Raw genomic sequence first — 20,460 nt, 5'->3', positions numbered from 1 at the left:
AGTACCACCACTGCTCCAGGCATACAGTTAAGGACAGCAAATTACAAAGTTAAAAATTGGTGACCAGGGCGGAGGGGTTCAAGAGAGAGCTATAAAGCATGTTGTTGTGGCTGCAACAATCCACAGGAAAACTTTAAAATCTCATCAGACCTCTCATTACTTTCAGACATTCAACCTTTGCTGGTAGCCCAGGATAGCAGTGGATCTACACAGCTACAGTCATCAGAAGAAAATACATGAAGCACAAAGCTACAAATCAAAGAAGTCTCTGAACTAATGAGGTTTTATATGTTGTGTGTAGCACACAGATCACATCCTGTGATGCAATGAGGGGACACTATTAGAAATATCCATCTTAAAAAAAAACCAAGAGGAAGTAAAGCAGATATTTGTGGATATAAGCTGTCTATAAAGCTCTCTACTTACATAATTTGTTCTGAAACCCCTTTGCCCAGACTCCACAGTGGTGGTTTGTTATTTTTCCCTTTCTTTCTTTCCCATTACAAACGCATATCCAATAGGGAAAAGATCTCACATCTGGGTTTAGGAGACTCTCTGGGTGCTTAGATACCCACAAACTTGGTTGCCAGGTAAACCATTTCATAAAACCAATACTTACTGTATCCCATTCCCTGAACAAAATATTTGAAAGCTTCTGCAAGCTTGGCAGGCTGCAAAAGAAAGAGAGTAGTATTGTTTACAGTGCTTAGTAAGATAGTTACATTACTATGTTATAGATGCCACAGATGCTCTATCTTAACAGGGGCATTTAAAAGACTTTTTAGCTTCTACTGAATGTCTGAAAATTTAATTTACGTGACAGAATTACACCATTCCCCTCCCTAGTCTGCTCCCCTGACTCATTATTTTACCAGATGCATGCATTTAAGAATGAGATTTCCAGAGAAGTGACCACAAGTGGACTAAGCCTGGTGTTAACTTGCTTGTGCAGTTACGGGGGCAAGTGAGCTAAAATAAAACAAGTAGCCTCACAAAATAGAAAAGCCAGTTCACACAGGGTCAATAACTGAGCAATTCCTAATCAGGAGAGAGCAAATGCAGCTAGTCAGAGCTGATAGCTATGTTTACAGGGCAAAAAAGCTTATGTGTAAGATGCAAGCACAACTGCCTAGGACTGACATTCTTGCAATAAGGCACTCACCATTTTCCTCTGCTGTTGACCTAGTGGCCAAATAAGCTCTACAAGCTCAATTGCTGCACATGCCAATATTGCATATATTTTTTGTATTATTCTATCTGAACCAGCACAAAGAACAGACTTTGTAAAACAGAAGCAATGAACATAAAATGAGGCTTTAACAAAAGCCTTTCCCCGCTTCCCACTCTTAGAGCACACATTGCTTGTACAGGGACTTCTCAACAGCATGTAATTGCAAAGTAATTTTTTTCCTTAAGTTCATAAACACCACATTATATTGCTCAGAAATCTGTTTAGATGTTAGATCACACTCTAAAGCTGACTTACTGCTCATCTCTTTTAATTGAAGCAACACCAGAGCATAAGTAAATTTTAACTTTCCCAGCCTGATTTTATTAGCAGCCTTGGAATTTATGCCTAAATTTTTCAGAAACTCCAGTTCATTCTCAGTGTATGCAGGAACACGGTGTTGTTATTTCCTGTCTCCCACTTTCCTGACCTATACTATAAATAGTCCAAAAGAGAATACGCTTTAAAAACACTATTGCTCAAGCCTTAATCCATGTCATCATAGCAGACAGGCATAAAATAATATCTCTGCATTCCCACCTCAGACCTTTACTTGGTTAAGACTTAATTAGTGGAAATAATGTTCCCTCCCAATTTTAATTTTCTGCTTCATTGCTCTTTAAAGAAAAAAAGAAAGCTCAGATGACCGACTGACATCATTATTTGTGAAATTATAACCATCCTTTTGGCTGACGTTTGGGAACAGCAAGTACCCTACAGGAAAACACCCATTTGTTGAAGTCTGGCACGCTGCAGAACAGGATTAGAAGGATTTCCGTCAGCCAAATCCTACCTGGGAAACTTGAGGGAGCCCACCGCAGTCAGCCATCTGAAATGTGGATGAGAACAGCCAGTAAGTGTAACGCCAGAGGAAATAATTTATGCTCAGGATATATTAAAATGACCTTTTTAGCTATCTGGCAGAAAAACATTTCCTTTTGTTGTGCGAGTAACATACACACAGATGAATGCATCAAAGTAACCAGTTAAATGTTTACAAAAACTACAATTGCACCCCAGACCACCTCAAAGTCTCTTGACCCTCAAGCAAAGCATCAGCTGGAGTCACAAATAAATGCTTTTTTTGCTAGGCAGTAATCAACACTTTCTTAGAAACTAGCCTGTTAATCCTGGATACAAGCTCAGCTCTGAATTACAGTATCTTGACTCAGTATTGACCTCAATGACAAACAGAGGAGACAGAACAAAAACCTAAACCTCAAGGTGAGAAGGAAAAATGATTTGCTGAGATTGTGGATGGCAAGCATCAGCCTGACTTGCCAAGAGAAGCAAGGAATGTCAAATTAGAAGAGCTATCTTGAGTGCACGCAGTATTTTTGGAGCATTTCATTTTTCCTGCCACTCCACCCCTCAAAGTGAACCCAACAAAAACAGCCCTGTTCCAAGGAACACCACAAGCTGAAAGCAGCTGAGTTGTAAATTACAGGAAACCCCAAATCCTATATAGGATTACTTAGCAGCAACACAGGCCAGTATCAGGATCTACCATCAGCATATCCCTGGACTGAGCAAAGGCTGGCCACTTACAAAAGTTCTGAGATAGGTCATGTATTTTCTTAGAGTCTGCCATGCCCACGTGGTAGGTCAGCAATGTAACTCCCCAGTGTTAGGAGGAAAAAGCATTTAAAAAAAAAATCATTGTTTGTTATAATTTTCACTAACCAGTTCTATAAAGAGAGATACTGTTAAATGTTCCCAGCAGAAACAAGACCAAGCCTTCATCACTGCATGCCATTACACTCATTCCATTCTACATCATGTAACAAGCTGAAGACTGCGCCCATACTCTGAATGCCAAGTACCAGCCTAAGCCTTTGCACAATGTTTTGGTGTTTGGAAGCGCATTTTATCAACATTTTGGGAAATAAGAGTCATTCCCAACAGTAAGATGTTCTGGACTGTCCCCTCATAAAAGGCAGGATGACAAAACTGTGGCTGATAGAGCAGCTGTCTATTCACCCAACACTCCTGCTGAGGGACAGGTAAGCACACAAACAGACTGGTTTGGTTTGCACTTACATTCTGTTGCTGTCTTTTTCAAACCTGTCAAAATACCTTGAGATCAACCTTGCCAGCTCTAGTCAAATTCATTATGGGTATGTGAAATACTGAGTGTCTGAAGCTGTACCCCTAAGTGTTTTAAATTGGAAGACCTGAGAAATTCCCTGTTGTTGACCTTGACAAGAAGCCCCTGGTCTAGTTTATCCCACTAAAATACTCTTACCCTGAAGGAACTGCTTTTCCCCACCAGAACTGGATTGTAGCATATTGCTCTGGTTCTTTTTTTTTTTTTTTTTTTCAGTTAATCCAGCTGATTTTAAATGAGGGGGATGTTTATTTAACAAAACAGCTTCTGTTATTACCTTGAGAAGCGTCGTCCTTGTTGGGTCCAGCTTTGAATTGCATTCAACCTATATTAAAGAACAGCAGTGTAAATCATTATATACAAGACTCTAATTATGAACTGCTGAAGGAAAACTGATTAAATACCTTGTTTTCTGGCCTTATACAGACTAAACTGAGCATCTTGGGCTTCGGTGTAAAGAACATATGTCTTTAAACCCAAGTAGGTCAGCTCACATTTCTGACTATTCTTTTCCACATACAAACAAAACCATTAGAGTTGAGAATTGGAGATTTTTTTTGTCTGTTTCTGGGACTCCAGTGGCAACAAGTGTTGTTTATCTTGTGACTTGGGGTCATCTGGTAGCTTCCCAAGTGGTGAGCAGCCATATGGCCACAGGCCAGCAGACTGGGCATGCCCATAAAGGCACAGCATTTGAAGTCATCCAGTCATCTGGGGCAAGTTATAATGGTCAAAAAGGAGCTCTTTGCTTCCATAGTGACCCAGGGCACAGCTCCAACACCAGAGAACAAGTTAAAATACCAGCATCAGATTCCTCTCTAAAGGAAAATATTTGCGGTTCACTGAAACTGCTGTGGCGATTGTCCTAACGCAGTAGCTATTAAATAATGGCACTTGGACAGAGAGGACAAACAGCAAGGAACTAGTGGCAGCTCTCCTGCAATCTGAAAGAGGAGAGACAGCTGGGCTGGATCGATAGCCAGCAAGGCTGCTGCACAGGCATGAGCTCTGCTGGCCTCACAGCTCCTTGGCTTGCCTGCCTGTCAGCATGGTGGCAAAGATGGCTTGAGATCTGTACGCACCACAGCATCCACTGCTGGGGAGCTGTCGCCAACCACCAGGAGGACAGGGCACCTGTAAAGAAGCACACAGAAGAGGTTCAGTGGCATAGCTTGCACCTGCCTCAAGCTGCATGTTGTGTTACTGGAAAGTGAGACCATTAAGTGTGTGAAAATCATTTGGTTTGTATTCCAAACACCCTGAACACACATCAAATCCACTGCATTAATTGCAGGTATACTTAAATGCCCTGATAACTTGCATTCCAAACTCCGTAAACACACCTTAAATCCATGGTATTAACAGCATCTTCTTAGATGCCTGAGAACTTGTCCTTTTACCCACCTTGTAGCAATAAGCTCTTACCAGTGCTCTTATTCCTTGCTTTATAGAAATTGAATGTGGGCACCAGCAAGCTCTCATCCCCACCCCCCAACAGCTGTGAGCTCCAACATTTGGACCTGTTACCCCATTTCAAACAGACTGGCAGAGGAAAGAGTCTCAAAGTCTGTGTGTAAACATTAGCAGCTGAGCAGAGGACTTGAAAACTGTTATGTAACACAAGTTACAACATAAGCATAAAGCAGAAGATCTGGCAGAGTGTTTCTCATACCCGCTTCATCTTACTGAATGTTTGGTTTTGAGTTTGTTGCTGTGTTTGGTTTTGTGGTTTTTTGGTTGGTTGGTTGGTTTGGTTTTGGATTTTTATCTTTTTTTTAAATTGCCTTTGTTTATGATCTCTTGGTTGCACAAGCACAGCTTAAGTGCATTCAGAGCTATAGTTCCCATTAATTAGGACATATTTCCTGGTGAAGCTAAGTATATCTACTTTTTAAGTAACTACTCTGTTGGTCCAAGGTTGAAGATACACAGTGACAGCAACTACTTAGCTTTCCAATTCAGCTAATACAGTTCTGAAGTTTGAAGAGCAGAAGTCTTCCTAATGGTAATCCCTGACTTGCAGTAACCTCTCATCTCCTACACAAAGTTACAAGATGCTTTTCTAGTGCATAAGAACATTCATCTATAGCCCTGCAATGCATATGCAATGTACCAAATGATCATACCTCTTAGCTCCCATCATATACAGGTGAACTGGAAGGAAATAAAATACTTACTGAAGGGTGACAACATTTATTCCAGGAACAGGGCGCTCAATCTCTAGGTCTCGCCGACTGAAAAAAGGGAAAGGATTTCAGGTCTGAAATTCTTTCAGATGCTTCCATGTTCTATGTTAAAGAATGTACAGATGCTCACATATGTTAATTTATTCTGCTATATGTTCTAGCTTCCACAGCTGATGGAGAACCACTGAATTATCAATGTCTTAGTTCAGTCCCAGTGTACCATCACTCTTCCCACAAATGTGCAAGGACCTTCTCCCATAAGCAAACCACCTGAGATCCCTAAAGGCACTGTCAAGCAGAATTTTATACTGGGGGCACACAAGTAACTCCACCACACAAGTAATACTGGACAGCCTCTTAAAACAGTTTCCAGTTAGAAATCAGGTAAATGTATTTACCTGTTGTAAGAGTTGACAAAGAGATGAAGGTTGGTTTGATTCATATCATTAATAATATGCTGACGGTAAGTATGGATCAGGTCATGGTTGCTGTGAATCTCATCCTACAGTGGAGACAGAATTGTTCAGAATAGGGGCTATTTTCTGAGAGGATTTGAAGATATGGCACAGCAGTCATGTATCAGACTTATGTAAACAACAGGAGTGCACCTTTAGGGAAGGGACAACTTCTAGCACTCAGTAGTGTGACCCAGAATTAATATTAGCCTCCAGCTGCAGTATCACATTTTGTTGCTTTAAAACCTCAATGTTGTAATGCCAAGATCTTAAGATTGCAACACATGTAGTTGTAGGGCAGATGCTGACAGTCAGACAAGTGTGAGGTATTAAAGCAACAAAAAAAAAGCATTCAGGATATGAAGCTCAATAAATGTTTCCAGGGTAAAGCAGATGCTGAAAGCTTAGAAATATATGCAGTATGGAATTCCATTTCATAACTGCAAATAACTAAGTTTCAAGGACTTCAATCACTAACATTTCTAAACAGTTTGGTTCTAAAGTCTTTACAGATTGGTTCCTTGTTCTGCTGGAATGGAGTTTTCCATTGCATTCACTAACAGTTTCAAGAACTGCAAAGTAGCATCAGAAAACAGTATAGCACTTTCCATTAAAGCAGGCTTGAATTGAAGAGCACCATTAGCACTAACAACCAGCTTTCTCAGAGTTATAAATATATTATGGTATATATAGAAAAGAAAAAAACCCTGTGGCTAATTCTGCTCAGAACATAAGCATGTATGACGCTTGTTTTCATGTTTAAGTGTTGGCTGTGTGAACAGGGAGCTGGGCCTACTAGGGCTGTCACGACCAAACTGCACTTGAATTGTTAGGACACAGCAAGCCCCACAGCAGCATACCAACTTCAAAATACTGGGAACGTGAATGTGAATCCTATCTCACAGTTCAACTTTGGGTTTGGTTGGGGTTTTTTTGTGTTTTTTTTTTTAAGGGAAGGCTTCTACTCTCCTTCATGCCCCAGGGAGTAAATACAGATGATTGAAAAAATCAGAGGAATCTTGAACATCCTTACCTTTCCAAAAAGATGTGAAATGACCATATCTGGTAGGGCATTTGTCCAACCTGAAATCTGAACAGCAAGATTATCAAAATATTTGATATTAAAACAATCTGTGAACAACTGAAACCATTCAAGCACATACAAGTAGATCAATGGATGCTTCTCTGCTGTCCTTATGTATGTAACACCCTTGAATTTATTTGTTTTCCTGTCTCAATTCAACTAAAATACTGTTAGGTGTTGTTTATGTTTGAGTGATTCTCAGAAGATGTCTTTACTAATGAAGCTGCACAGGGAACACACTGCTAGTAGCATAGGTCCCTCTCCCTGCAAGAACAAGCAAACCAGCGATATGGTTGCCATTTAGCCTTACTGCCCGATCTGCTCCCCAGCAACCCATACTGACAACCTGTTGGAGCTGATACCTAAAGTTCATGTCCCAGAGCATGTGCTATTGCTTTGGAAAGACAGAAAGATACAAGGCACCTGCTGTACTCCTAAGTTCAGCAATAATTAAGAGAGGTGGATGTTAGAGGAACAGGCATGAAAAATTTCATTACAATGAGACACTGGATGAGATAATCAACAAAGATCAGCTAGCAGCATCTCAATCTAGAGTAGTTTACTAAATATACTTCCACATCAAAGTTACCAAAACAAATTGGTATGCAAAACTACTTTGAAAAAAAAAAATATTTAAGCCTTGAAAGAATGTTACATCCTAGCTCCAAAAAGTTTCTCCTACTGTTACAAGGTTATTATTGCATTTAATATCAGTCTAGATACTTACAATGAGTTTGCTCTGTTTGTGGTTAATGGATGACACACTAATTTTTGTACTTCTCAAAGCATTTATAAGAACTCCCATTCATTTCAACATGACCCTGAATGACACAAAGTGCCTTCCACAAGTTTGCCCTGAGTTTAACTGGTTAAATCTGAGTGATGTGTAATGTAACATAGCTACTCATTTACATACACTGGGTCCAGGAAAATTTTTGAAACTAGTTCTCAGCATCCCACTACAGCATTGTTTATGACTACAAAAAAATACAGTTAACAGGAGCTTCTTTGTATGTGAACATTTTAACTTAAAAAGTCTGGCTGCATGGACAGTCTGCCCACAGTTACTGTAGTAAATGCCTTTTCTGAGTCTTTTTGGCACATAAGACTCAGCTAGATGATTGAAACCTGGAAGATGTTTTGAACATTTTTCTAGCTCACATTTTGGACTGTGCTAGTAAACAAAGCCATGGACAAGAATTGAATGTTATGCTATGCTTTAAGCTTACTTAAAGAAAGTTTGTTTCCAGAACTATCCTGTGTACAAAGTAAAATGAGTTTCCCCAAGCAGTTACTAGCTCTAAAGAATTGTCCATAACCAGTAGTTCCGCAATACCATACGTATCTATTTCCTCAAAATCCTCATTTTTATCACTAGCTCTGCAGGAGCTATGTTTGCAAATGGAAGAATAAACTCCAAAGGAATTATATTGGGATATTTTGTGTCTGTAACCACACCTTGAGACAAGCTTGTTCAGGCTTGACAGGCTTGCAGTGTGATTTATTTTTCTAACTTCAATATCCTTACCTTAGTTGCTGCCCAGTCCATCCAACCTTCAGCGCATGGGTTTACATTAATGAGAACTAATCCCTCCACCATCTCTGCATGGTTTAACTGCAAAAGAGAAGGTTCAAGATTCATCACAACTTTCCAGCTTGATGGTCAGCATAACATTGAAATTACCAAGTTGTCTCCTGAAAAAGAAAGCAGTGGGTCTGGTTTTATCTTGCACAAAACAAGCGTTATGTACAGGGGGAAAAAATCATTAAAGCAATTCAGCTGAGCAGCTGGAGAACATTAAGATTTAACTTCTTCTCCACCCTCAGTTTAAATAGAGAACTCCCATTAAAATAACCTTCTGCAAATTAACTGGGAAGAGCCCAGGACTTAAAATGGAAAATCTAGGTCTTCTGGATGAGCTATCCCGCAGATTGTGGTATTTCACTTAAAAGCCTAACTGCTTACTTAAATGGGCGTGGCAGAGCAGGAATTCTCTGTGCACACTAGAGGGGTGACAGCACATCAGGGAAATGAGGTTCAGGCTTTAGAGAAGTTCCACAAAACTTACAGCAAATCTGGTTAAGATGTAGGCACCAGCTCCAGTTCCCATTCCTATTATGGTCTTCAGCCTGAATAGCAATAAAAGGGAAGAGGCAAACGAGTGAGCATTGAAAATAAACCAACCCACAACAGCAGCCTTCCTCTTTCACATGCCAGCCTGTATCTACAGAAATCAGTTTCACCTTGGGCAAATCATGGACCCTCAGCAATGTCACTGGCCTCAGTAAGGAGCTCAACATAGCAGCTGGTTTGGTTTTGGTAGACTCTTGGGACACTAGTCCTCACACCTTGCAAAGCAGCAGTGACTTGCTTATCTTTAAGTAAATACACTGAGCAACCATAGCATTGTTCTGACCCTGGAAAGAAATGGTTAGTCTATGCTAGAAAAGCTTCTAAGATATGATCCTGAAATCTTCAGCCTACATACAAAGATACCTCCTCCCCAGGCTCTCCCTGCCCTTCTCAGTACTAACTGGGATGCTAATTTCTCTCTAACAGGACTGGCAGAAAATCCTCTTGTGCTATCCAGCTACTGGGGTGATAAAGTTTAAACTTCATAACCAAACAGGGCAGAGACAAACCAAATATTTGCATTAACTGAAACTGGTTTTAAAGTATTGCCTTCAAGGCCTCAGAAAATACTGGAAGGAAAGACTAGACAAAACCACTCTGAAAAACAGGTTACACAATGCTTTTAGAAAAATATCTGAGGGTAGTTTTCATTCTTGCTAACAATGTTAAATCATGGTTTTGTAAGTACACTCCAGTTTAATTGATTTTCAAGGTATTGACACAATGACAGTTTTTTTTTTCAGTGCAAGAGCAGAACTGGCAACTCTGTGCCTTATATTAGGCATTTCAAAAAACATACCTCTTTTAAGAAAGTAGTGAGGTAAACTGGTTCAAGGTACTGTACCAGCTGGTTGCAACAATTGAACAATGTCTAAATTGGGGCACTGCTCTGAGAATAAAACCCTTGCCAGCAGTCCAGCCTGCCTGTCCTCCAAGGCTGCCTGACCCTGAAGGCCAGGTTTTCTCTGCTTGGTCTAGAAACCCCTTGAATGTGCCTACTTGTACTCTACATTGTGTACCAGGAGCACCAACTCCACAGAGAAGGTGCCTTTCTAATCTACAGCACCTGTTGAACCTTAAGTAAAGAATACACACATCCAAATTTGTAGGTGACAGCAGAGACACTAGATCCTTCAACATCAGCAACCTGGCATCTCCATTAGGTATCAGAGGCTTAAGGAGGTTGGACTGACCCCCCTAAGACAATCAAGCCATAGAAATGAAACAGGACAGATCTTCAGATGGGACCATGGGTTTTTCTCTGCTAACCACACAGGAAAACGTGGGTTGTCACTGTGGTAAGAACAGATTGGCTGTGCCCTGCCCCTGTGAGGGTGACGCAGAGAAAATACTGGAGGAAGCCCCTAAATTAGGCACAAGGGATTTCACTCATACTTGCTTCCTGTTTAAAAATAAACAGATATTTAAGAAAAAGCCAAAAAATAAGCTCTTTCAGAAACAAAGGCAAAAGTGATGAATGTAGAACTGAGGAATTAAAACCCATCCACAAATGTAATTCTAGCCAAGTGCCACGGGCAGCAGAGGAGAATATCTGCTCTTTTGGTACACTATGTAGAGACAAGAACGAAGAAAGCAAATAAATAATTCTGCACTCACCCAAACTGTTTCAGGATTCCAGGAAGCATTTCAGCCAGCTGATCCATGGAGGGATACATGTACCTACAACATATATGTGTTTATGGAGTTACTACACCATGTTCAGTAGAGTAGACTGGATTATTTAGAGACACTGTCATCGCTGTGGATTTAATATCAAATATGATCATTGACCATGAGTTACAGAATGATGGTTTGGCTGAAAGCAAAACAGACCATAATGAGTTGCTTCCAAGAAAAGTTAACAATTAAAACTTAGGAAAATTTTTGAACTTGAGAGGCAAGTTGTCAACCACATTCACCACACTTGCACTTTTGGTCCACCACAAAAAAGTGTCCCTGCATTGCAGGACCGCAGACTACAGCAATGAGGTCTAGGCCTGTGGCAAGTAATTTGCATGCACACAGGTTTCCACAGCTATAAAATGAGGATACATTTCTATTAATATTGATAGATAAAATTAGCCATAGGAAGGGCTACGAAGCTGCTGAGGAAATTCAATAACAACAGCTGTCAATGCTCTGGTCTGCTCCAGAGCAAAACTTTTGAGGGAAGAAAATTCTGCACAAAAACTCAAACTGATCAGTGCATGGAAATTCCACCTGAAGCTGCTGGAGAGCATCTGCCTAGAATGTATTCAAATCTCTGCTTCTCATCAGGACTACACCTAATGCTTCTCCAATTTAGTCTCCAAAATCAAACAAAACAAACCAAAAAACTAAAAAACCAAAACAGAGAAAATCACAAAACAAAACACACCCCCCCCCAAACAACCAAAAAAACAAAAGAAAAGGAAAAAAGGAAAACCACAAAACAAACAAACAAACAAAAACCCCAAACCTCAAGCAGTGTAGAACTACTTCAAGTTATTTTCTTACACTTTCTTGTTGGGAAACAAAACCTTGTCATGACGAAAGCCTGTGTCAACATATTGGCAGTGACTTTTAACTCAAGCATGTCAGTCTGCCAGCTGGAGGGCTGGAAGCAGTAATACAGCTTCTTGTGTTGTCATCCTGATGCTATTAAGCAGCAGTCTTTACTAACACAGACGATGGTTGCCCTACGCAACTGACAACTGCCAAGTGTTAATGCCTGTTCAGGATGTGAGGGTTAAGACACTTAAAAGTTCTTGATTCAAACAAATACAAGGTGGGGGGGGGTGGGGGGTGGGTGGGCCGTGACTGAAATAGCTGGTTGACAACCAGGCCAGTTAACACTATCCGAGAACCTGGCCCATCATGACCCTCACAGCATCAGACCAGCTTAAAAATTAAGAAGGGAAATAGACTGGGTACATATAAGCTCCTTAATACCTCGTTCTTACAGAACAACTGTTCCTTGCCTTATGCCCTCCCCTTGACATTCTGGTTGCTCCCTTCCTCAACCAAGCTAATTCCTATCTAAGTGGCATGTTAAGACAAACTTGATTCATTTGAACTAACTGGGCCAAGCATTTTGGCAAAGACACAAGTTACTCCAGGTTTCCAAGAGCTGCAGCATCATAATATAGATCACAGTCAGGAGTATGCAGCTATCTATGTTATTCTGTGGGGGCACATCACTTTGCTACTGCCTAATGACTTGGTTTTCCCAGGTAGGTTATAATGTCTGCTTATCAACATCTAACATGCTGCCATTTCATAAAAAACATGGGTTTCAGAAGTACATTATGTAATTGCTAATGACAATCTTGTTTACAGTGACAGTTTTGTTTGTATTCACAATGTCATTACAAAAGAGTAACTCAATGTTGAAATGTACAGATGTAGACATCTGCCAAGGAACTGCTTCACAACCAGTCAAGTTATCAGTGTGAAAACACAAAATTACAGCCTCAAAGTTCACTGTGAACTGGCACAACACAACAGAGCTCCCACAGATCCGGTATCTTAGAAACAGAGCATCAGGATTTAAGTTAAAAAGCCAACTACTGTGTTTGCTGCAAGTGCTTTAACTAAACAGCAGATCAAGACTCTTTTTTCCAAGAAAGAGGATAACTGTTTCCCTGGCAACTCACCCAGCTTGGAAAGATGGTGCTCCATCCTGCTGTCCAGGTGCATCCACATGGCAGACTGCAAAGTGCTGGGTGATTTCCTGCATATCCTCAAAGTTGAAGAGAGGATTGAAGCAAGTTTTATCTTCAGAAGGAAAAGAAAATATGGAATAATTATGCTGAGGAAAAATAGTAAGTATGCAGCTATAATAAAACCATTTATTAACTTGTCCCACAGGTTAATGAAAAGTTGGTCTAATCAAGTAAGATGTGTTATAGGCTGGGAAAAGTGGCAGTCCTTTATTTCTAAGCCCTTCTACAAAGCAACCTGTGCCAATTTGCTTTAATTCCTGAAATGAAAATCCCTAAACAACTCCTTCCTCATGGTCAGCTAAGATTTATCCATGTTACTTTTGCACCTGCTGGAAGTATTTGCTTGGTACACCAAAATCTCAAAATGTTGTTCTATATTCAGCATTAAAATACTAACACAGTGAAGTCAAGAGTACTCATCCCAGGTTTTAGCTTAGACAAAACTATCCATTTTCTCATCCTATCTTTTTTTGTGTGTCAAAAAACAACAAAAAAAGCAACCAAGCAAAAAAAATAAAAGAAGAAAAAAAAAATATCCCAGGCTGAGATTGTCAATTCTGCTTTTGTATAAATTTTACAATATCTGCTTTATATGATCAGCTTCTGCAGGCAGCTCAAGATAAAAGTGTCCTTCTGGGATACTCAGTGCTGTCAGCTCCCAGTTTTGAGGTGATTCAATTTCTGATTTTCAAGTAATATTAATGTGGAGAGAGGTTTAGCATATTTTCCTCCTGGACTGGAAAGCATGAATTCTGTAGCACCATCGCTGAGATGCCTAGAAAATAGTTCAATATTCTCTCTGTGTTTCTGAATGTCTCCACACTACAATGTACATTCTCTAGAAAGAAAAAAATCTTATTAAAAAATGAAATCCAGATTAAGCTCTGTCCCAATCCACTTAAAACACAAAATAAACTAAGGCAGATCCACAAAAACTAGGCAAGGAAATAGAATGTTTTCTTATGAGTAATATCCACCCACCCATCAATAACCAGACTTTAAAGACCTGGGGGTGTTTTTCAATGTAAATATTGACAACTGATTAAGAAACAGTAATTGTGTGAAGCAAACAGTACTGCTGAATAAAACCAAATTAGAGCATATCTCCCTGTTAGGTCATTATGTTCTTGGATATGACAGGTAAGATAAAAGGCACTTATCAAAGTTATTTTCTTACTACCGCCTAAGGACAGAATGGCAGAACTCATTTTGCCATCCTGATTTGACATGCAATTCATATAAACCCAAAGGTGTATAAAACTGGCTGTCAAACCCAAACTTAAGACAAAGCATCAGCAATGTTGTTCTTGACCCTGTTGGCAGCATACCCTCATTCATACCCTGCAGATGTTTTTACAACATTTATAGTTGGTCACTATGAGCTAACAGGGATCTTTTGCTCCTTTAAGTGAAATGTTCCAATGATTTAGTTCAAGAGGATAAAAAAAAAAAGAAGGAAAAAAAGAGAATTAAACTTTCTGTAAGAGAGGAGTTAGGTACCATCTAACAGATTTCAATGCACATAAATGAGCAAGGACCTCAGAAAGGTTTCCTAAATATCAGCATTTTCCCACCTTTTACTACACGGTTTAGCACCAGACTTGGTAGAGCTAGATAACAGTCGGACTCAATGATTATAAAGGTCTTTTTAACCAAAACATTTCTATGCTTCTGCAGCAGCAGCATTAGGAGTTAGGCCACACCTGTGCTATTAAATAAAAAGTCTACTTACGATTCAGCCCGATGTCATGGTAGGTGAGGATAGCTGGCCGATTCCCTCTGGGTGTCCCACACATGGTGACATGGACCGAGCCATGCACAGTCTCCACATCTTGCTCCTGGCAAAAAACAGGAGGAGTCTGTTAGCAGCTTCTCCAAGTGCTCCACCAAACACCAGCTGCAGCAGACCTCTTTGTTACCATGAGCAGAGGTCCTGCCACATCACAGAGTCTGCCTGTAACCCTAGGCATCTCCACAATTCCCATGCTAATGCACCCATTCTCCCCCACAGTGTGGGCTCCCTGAAAACATTTTACATTTGGCCATCACCTACTCCAGTTCAGCGTAAACTACAGTAGCACTTCAACTGCTACCTCTAACCAGAGCTGAACAAATAGTTGGCAGTGAAAGAAAACTAAATAAATAAATGAAAGTAGTTCAATGCAATGATATCTAAAGTGACAATAGTTTCTAACTATGACTGTGGACATTTGAAAAAGCACAAGTTGCCAAGATAATATGCTTTTGTTCTTTCCCCAGTGAGCATGATAACCAAGTCTGTTAGCTTCATGGCTTGCTACGTATAACCCAGAACACAAAGCTACCTGTGAAGTATGATATAGAGCAACATATCCACAATATTGTTGCAGTAACCATCAGAGAAACAACGATAAGAAGCATACTGCCATTATTTGACATAAGAGGAGCTGATGCTGTTTATTGATGTCAAAGCTTTATTATCAAATCAAAGTCTCCCTCAGCACCATCTTTTATTTATTGGATGTCTCTGTAAGTTAAATGTCACTTATACTAACACCCACAATATATGGAACAGGTTTTTTGTTTCTTTTATACTTGAACTTCAAATGGGTATACACAACTTGTTATTTTGCCAACATGTGTAAAGAGAATCACAACACAACAGTTAACTATGTCACTTATTTACAGTACTATTTCTCTCACATAACAGTGAAGGTATTATACAGTTAGCAGCCAGCCTTAGGATTTAACTAGAATACTTCATTTCCTATTCAGGACACAGATACCTATGTCATTCTGTACAGTGCTGCTGCAGGACTTGCTGGACTTGCTCTGTGAAGTCATGCCAGGAGGCATAGCCCAAGTGAAATTCAAATCCATTAAAAGTTATGCCATAGAAATCAGGAAAGTACAGCCTTTAAGAAAACCTTTACAAAGCAAAGCCTAAGAGCTCTTAAAGGATCAGAAGTAGCAAACTGTGATCTGAATCTCAACTCCTTAATTTCATACATGGAATACACCACACATTTTGTTGAAAGTAAGGATGCTAGGCAACCACATTCCACATTTCACCTATTTTCTTTGCAATTACACATTTATATCAGTTTTAAGTTACAATTACAGCAATAAATCAAGATTCACCCCCTCCTTGCACACTGAGAAAGTTGAGCATTCGTTGCTATACGCCACTGAAGCATTAATTTCCAGCTTTTATGTTTTCTTAGAGATTCATTCCTCTGCATACTCACTGCATTATTTAACAGGTAAGCTGTATCTTCCATATCCAACACCATCCTTAGGCAAAACAGGGTGATAAATCCAGCAAGCCAGACTGAGGACAGCAGCTAGTTTCTACTTCACCCAAGTAGGAAACTGGGTTATATAGACAAGCTGCTATCCTGCATAGGCTTATGACTCCCATAATGCCTGGCTAGAAAAACCAAAACAGACTAATTCACAAGGATGTCATTCTTAAATAGGATTTGAGTCAGGTTTGACCAGGAGAAGTACTTACTCAATAGAGCTCAGACATCAAAGATTAACTAAGTGTCTGGCACATAACGTACAAAGTGCCAAATTTCAAACCTGGGAATTAGTGTAGTCTTTCCTGCTGCCGTTTCTATCAGGTTTTGACAAATTTACATGAATTTCAGGTCTTGCTGTCTCAAACGCTAGACCACTCCAAATTTACTCTCAATTAAATCAGAAGGAAGTTCTTTTTTACAAGCCAGCGTTAAAGTTTCCAGTAAGAACAAAAAAGTCTTCAAAGAATTAGCGTAAATCCGAATGATTCCGCACAACGAAACCGGAGACTTTAAATGTTTGAAATCTTGTATTTTCCAAAGTAGATTAGCAACATTTAGTCTGCAGTATTTACACATCAGTCACACTAAGGTCACTGTAAGTTTCAATTTTGGCAGAAAAGAGGGTAATGTAGATATATTCACCGTACGGTATTCTGGAAGAGACTTGTAGCAGTAATAGGTCACAAGAATAATAATAACAACAGAAATTAGTATTTTCCATTGTACCTTCCTTCTGTGCTTCAATAATTTTTACTACAAAGCATAAAAATCAATGGTTTGGCAACCTTAACACCAGTAAGAAAGTAAGTGATACTGTGTAACCCACCTCCCACTGAGTGTGGAATATATAGGAATTATTTCCTCTGCAGCTAGAGCCTATTGGGCATTTCATATTATCAGATCGTTATTGTTTGGTCCTCCCAGAAACAGCACTGAAAATCTAGAATGTGTTTTCTTAGGAGGGACCACCTTTCAACATTTGGGATCTTCTGTATTTGTTCATGAAAGAAAATCTACTCATGGTAGATGAACCTAGACCCTTGAACCTGCACATCCTTCTGACCTCCATGGCTAATTCTTCTGGAGCTGGAAGACTGAGCCTAGTTCAAACTCAGTGTCAACTAAAAATAGCTCAGAGATGACAGGCAAGCACACTCCTAATTACTGCCATAAATCACAGTCAGTTTAACAATTGCTTTAATTCCCCATTATCTTCACAGGAAGATTCCCCTAATTCAAGAAAGTTGTGCTATTTTCCATTAGGGAGAATTCTTAATGGTGTTTAACTAAAAGATGCTCCTAAACCCCAATAAATTCAAATCAGTTTCTTCAGCGACATCATACCAACAACTTCATATCCCTATTGATCCTATTAAAGATCAAGAGATTTGTCTACGTGATGTAGGGATGGATGTTTTCAAAATGCAGAGCACTGAAAACAGATGGCAGCACATCCCAATCAACATCAACGTTATAGTAAGAGGCTCTTCACCAACTGATTTGTATTAAAATACTATCTTGGAAAAAAATCCAAGGTACACTAATCCGATAGAAGGATAAAGACAAACACACCATCTGTTCACATCTCACTTTAACAGAGGTGCAGTCCTATCTTAGTGCCCTAAAAACACACACACAAAAAAATGCGTGGAATACAAGCAATTTGGGAGAGGCTATCTTAGTCTGAAGGAGCTGATCCATTTTAAAGGAGATTTTATTTTTGGATCAAGTGACATTTTCTGACATTTTATAGAGGTTAAAGTTGGGGAGGGGGGTGCAATTTGTATGTCAGTAACAGAGGAGAGCTCATTTATTCCTTTCCCTCTCTGCCCTGGCTAAAGCTGGCATGGATCAAGGACCATGTTTAAGAACAAGTTGTTTTCTGAAGTATGAGATATGCAACCAAAACAGTTTAGACATCTAAAAAGGTAAATCACATACATATATTGCAGATTTTATTGAAAATGCCATATTTAAAGTAAAATATTACATTCCATAAAGATTATTTTAAAGCTTTCAAATATACTTAATCCTCAATTACCATCTCATGCTTTTATTTAATTTATAATATTATTCCTGTTAAATATACCTCTCTTCTCTTGCCTCAGGACTGAGGGAAAAGCTTCAAAGCTTTTAAAGGGGATTAAAATTGTTTTTAAATTACTAGGAGGCAGTATATTTTAAGTTTATACTGCTTAGGAAATTAAATACACTAGTAACTGCATACACTATTTTTTACTCTTTTTTTTTTTCCTGTATCTTGAAGATCAAAAATATTTGAACTCTTAATGTGGTATTGCCGTGTTGAGTTTCAAATCTCCTTTGCCCTGAAGATATCTAGCTTTTTTCCCCTTATTTTTTTCTACTCTGAAAGTTATTTCAATTCACAGTATGTTTTCCTTTTTTTTTTTTTTTCTTCTTCCTTCCCCTAAGGTTTCTATTTTAAATTAGTAATATTTGAAATAGGTTCCTCAATTCAGGTTCTGAGTTGAGTACATTAATAAGAATGATGAATATAGACATAAAATTAAGTGACTCTGATAAGGTTAAAGCCAGTAACATAAGAATCGAAGATTATTTTAAGAGTTCTGCCTAGGGATTCTTCCTAGTCTGATTAGCACAGGATCACACCTGCTCTGCAAAAGTATAGCCTACAACCACTCCTAGAAAGAGGATGAAATCCGTGTAACACCCTAAACTGCATCCACCAGCTTGTCAGTTCAGAAAGCCACCTCAATGCGCTGTGAAGGCCAGCTGACTTATCTCCCATTTCAAGGCAGTTCTTTCCTTCTCCCCTCACAGGCAGGAGGAGGGAAAGCAGAAATGGCTCTTGCATGCTGTTTGGGAAGTTTTGCTGAGCTATTGAGAAAGGAGTCCCTTGAGGGACTGCTCACTCCTGAAACACCAAGCTAAGAGAATTATATACAGTGGTGAGGAGCCAGGTCTCCACTGCCCCTAATGTTACCAAGCTAGGGAATAGGTAAATACATCAAACTGGAAATACAATTAAAATATGTTTGGCATTAAGCCAGCTTAAAGCAGCTCAGGGCACACTGCCCTGCACCAGCTTATCATTAATTGTAGTAAAACAGGTTTGGCCAGGAATTCTCTCTTTCTTGGGAGGCAGGGGACCTTCACTTAAGTTTTCGGACATATGGTGCTGATTTGAGGAAGCTCAGAGCTGTCGGTTCTTCCATCTCTTGTTTTTGCTGTTACGGTAACTTCACAAAACCTTTCCTCCAGTGAATAACTGCACACATGTCCTGCAATGTGTGCTTTCAGTCAGTGACACTGCATTATACAGAGACTTACTTCAAAAATGGAAAAGTACATTTAACTCAAGTCAGTCTAAAACAGCATGTGAAATAAAAGTCCATTTCTTTCCAAATCTGAATAACTAGCTAAAAATGTAATACTGGAATCAAAACACCTCACAGGCAGACACCACTATTCACTAGTGGTAGAAAGAGTTATTAACCGAACACTGTAACTTGTTCTCAAAAGGACAAAGTTGCAAGGGGCTGTGGTGGATGCTCACATCAGGTCATGCAGGCACGAAATACAAAGCTTTATCTTGTCAGCTGCTGCACATTTCCTTCCCTGGCCAGGTCCATTCTCCTCCTAAGTGTGGCCCATGGGACAGGTAGCTCATTAAGAGCACGTGAGCTTTGCTGTCAGTCCTGAGTGACCTGCATCCTCTAGGGCCACACATGAACTAAGTACTAGAGTTTCTCCTAACACCTTTAAATCACCTCTTTCATAAATCAACCACAGAAAAACTTAAAGACACATAGATAGGTTAGTTGTCATTTTAAGAACCAAATCTAAGCCATCTTTGCAGTAACAGCTCTTAATAGATTGAGAATGTTCTTTCATGTTTTTCCTTCCTGAACTAGAACAACCAAAGATTAAACTCTGACAAAGAAAGATCATTAAAAAAGCAAGAGCTGGCAGAACAGGGCTAAATGACAAGAACCATTGCTCTGGATTAGTGACAGTTAATCCAAAACATGGGGAGGGGGGAACCAAACCTAAACAAGAACAACAACAATAATAAATAATAAAAAAAAAAACCACACACAAAAAAGGCTTAGAGAATTTGATCTTGCAAGCTAGAATCTATATATATACATGGTTTACAAACCAAGCAAATTTATTCCAAGAATAGAAATGAAATATGGGTCACTTCTGGATTCTTAATCAAAATACTGCAGTATTCCTGTTAGCAGACTTAATCTGGGATTCAGATTTATTTAGACCAAGTGATCAATCTGGACA

At 39.4% G+C, this 20,460-nt stretch overlaps 1 protein-coding gene across 3 annotated transcripts in view; it reads right to left on the bottom strand.

Annotated features, from left to right (window-relative positions):
- NDRG1 (N-myc downstream regulated 1) overlaps nt 1-20,460 on the bottom strand; it is a 68,289-nt gene that overhangs the window by 1,976 nt on the left and 45,853 nt on the right. For 2 of the 3 annotated variants that reach the window (XM_054167127.1, XM_054167128.1), the window contains exons 4-15: nt 14,631-14,736; nt 12,830-12,950; nt 10,812-10,874; nt 9,130-9,190; nt 8,589-8,675; nt 7,010-7,066; nt 5,920-6,023; nt 5,513-5,569; nt 4,418-4,469; nt 3,613-3,660; nt 2,022-2,057; nt 620-671 (exon numbers count right to left, since the gene is read on the bottom strand). In XM_054167127.1, the coding sequence (XP_054023102.1) occupies nt 620-671; nt 2,022-2,057; nt 3,613-3,660; nt 4,418-4,469; nt 5,513-5,569; nt 5,920-6,023; nt 7,010-7,066; nt 8,589-8,675; nt 9,130-9,190; nt 10,812-10,874; nt 12,830-12,950; nt 14,631-14,736 (844 nt within the window). Of the gene's footprint in view, nt 1-619; nt 672-2,021; nt 2,058-3,612; nt 3,661-4,417; nt 4,470-5,512; nt 5,570-5,919; nt 6,024-7,009; nt 7,067-8,588; nt 8,676-9,129; nt 9,191-10,811; nt 10,875-12,829; nt 12,951-14,630; nt 14,737-16,125; nt 16,290-20,460 lie in introns of those variants that run through there. The other variant, XM_054167129.1, reaches the window with a different exon arrangement.

Source organism: Dryobates pubescens, chromosome 14 (genome assembly GCF_014839835.1).
Source record: "Dryobates pubescens isolate bDryPub1 chromosome 14, bDryPub1.pri, whole genome shotgun sequence".
In the NCBI taxonomy this organism is placed as follows: Eukaryota; Metazoa; Chordata; class Aves; order Piciformes; family Picidae; genus Dryobates; species Dryobates pubescens.
Note: the sequence above shows the minus strand (reverse complement) of the source record. Positions and strands in the feature narration are given on the sequence as shown.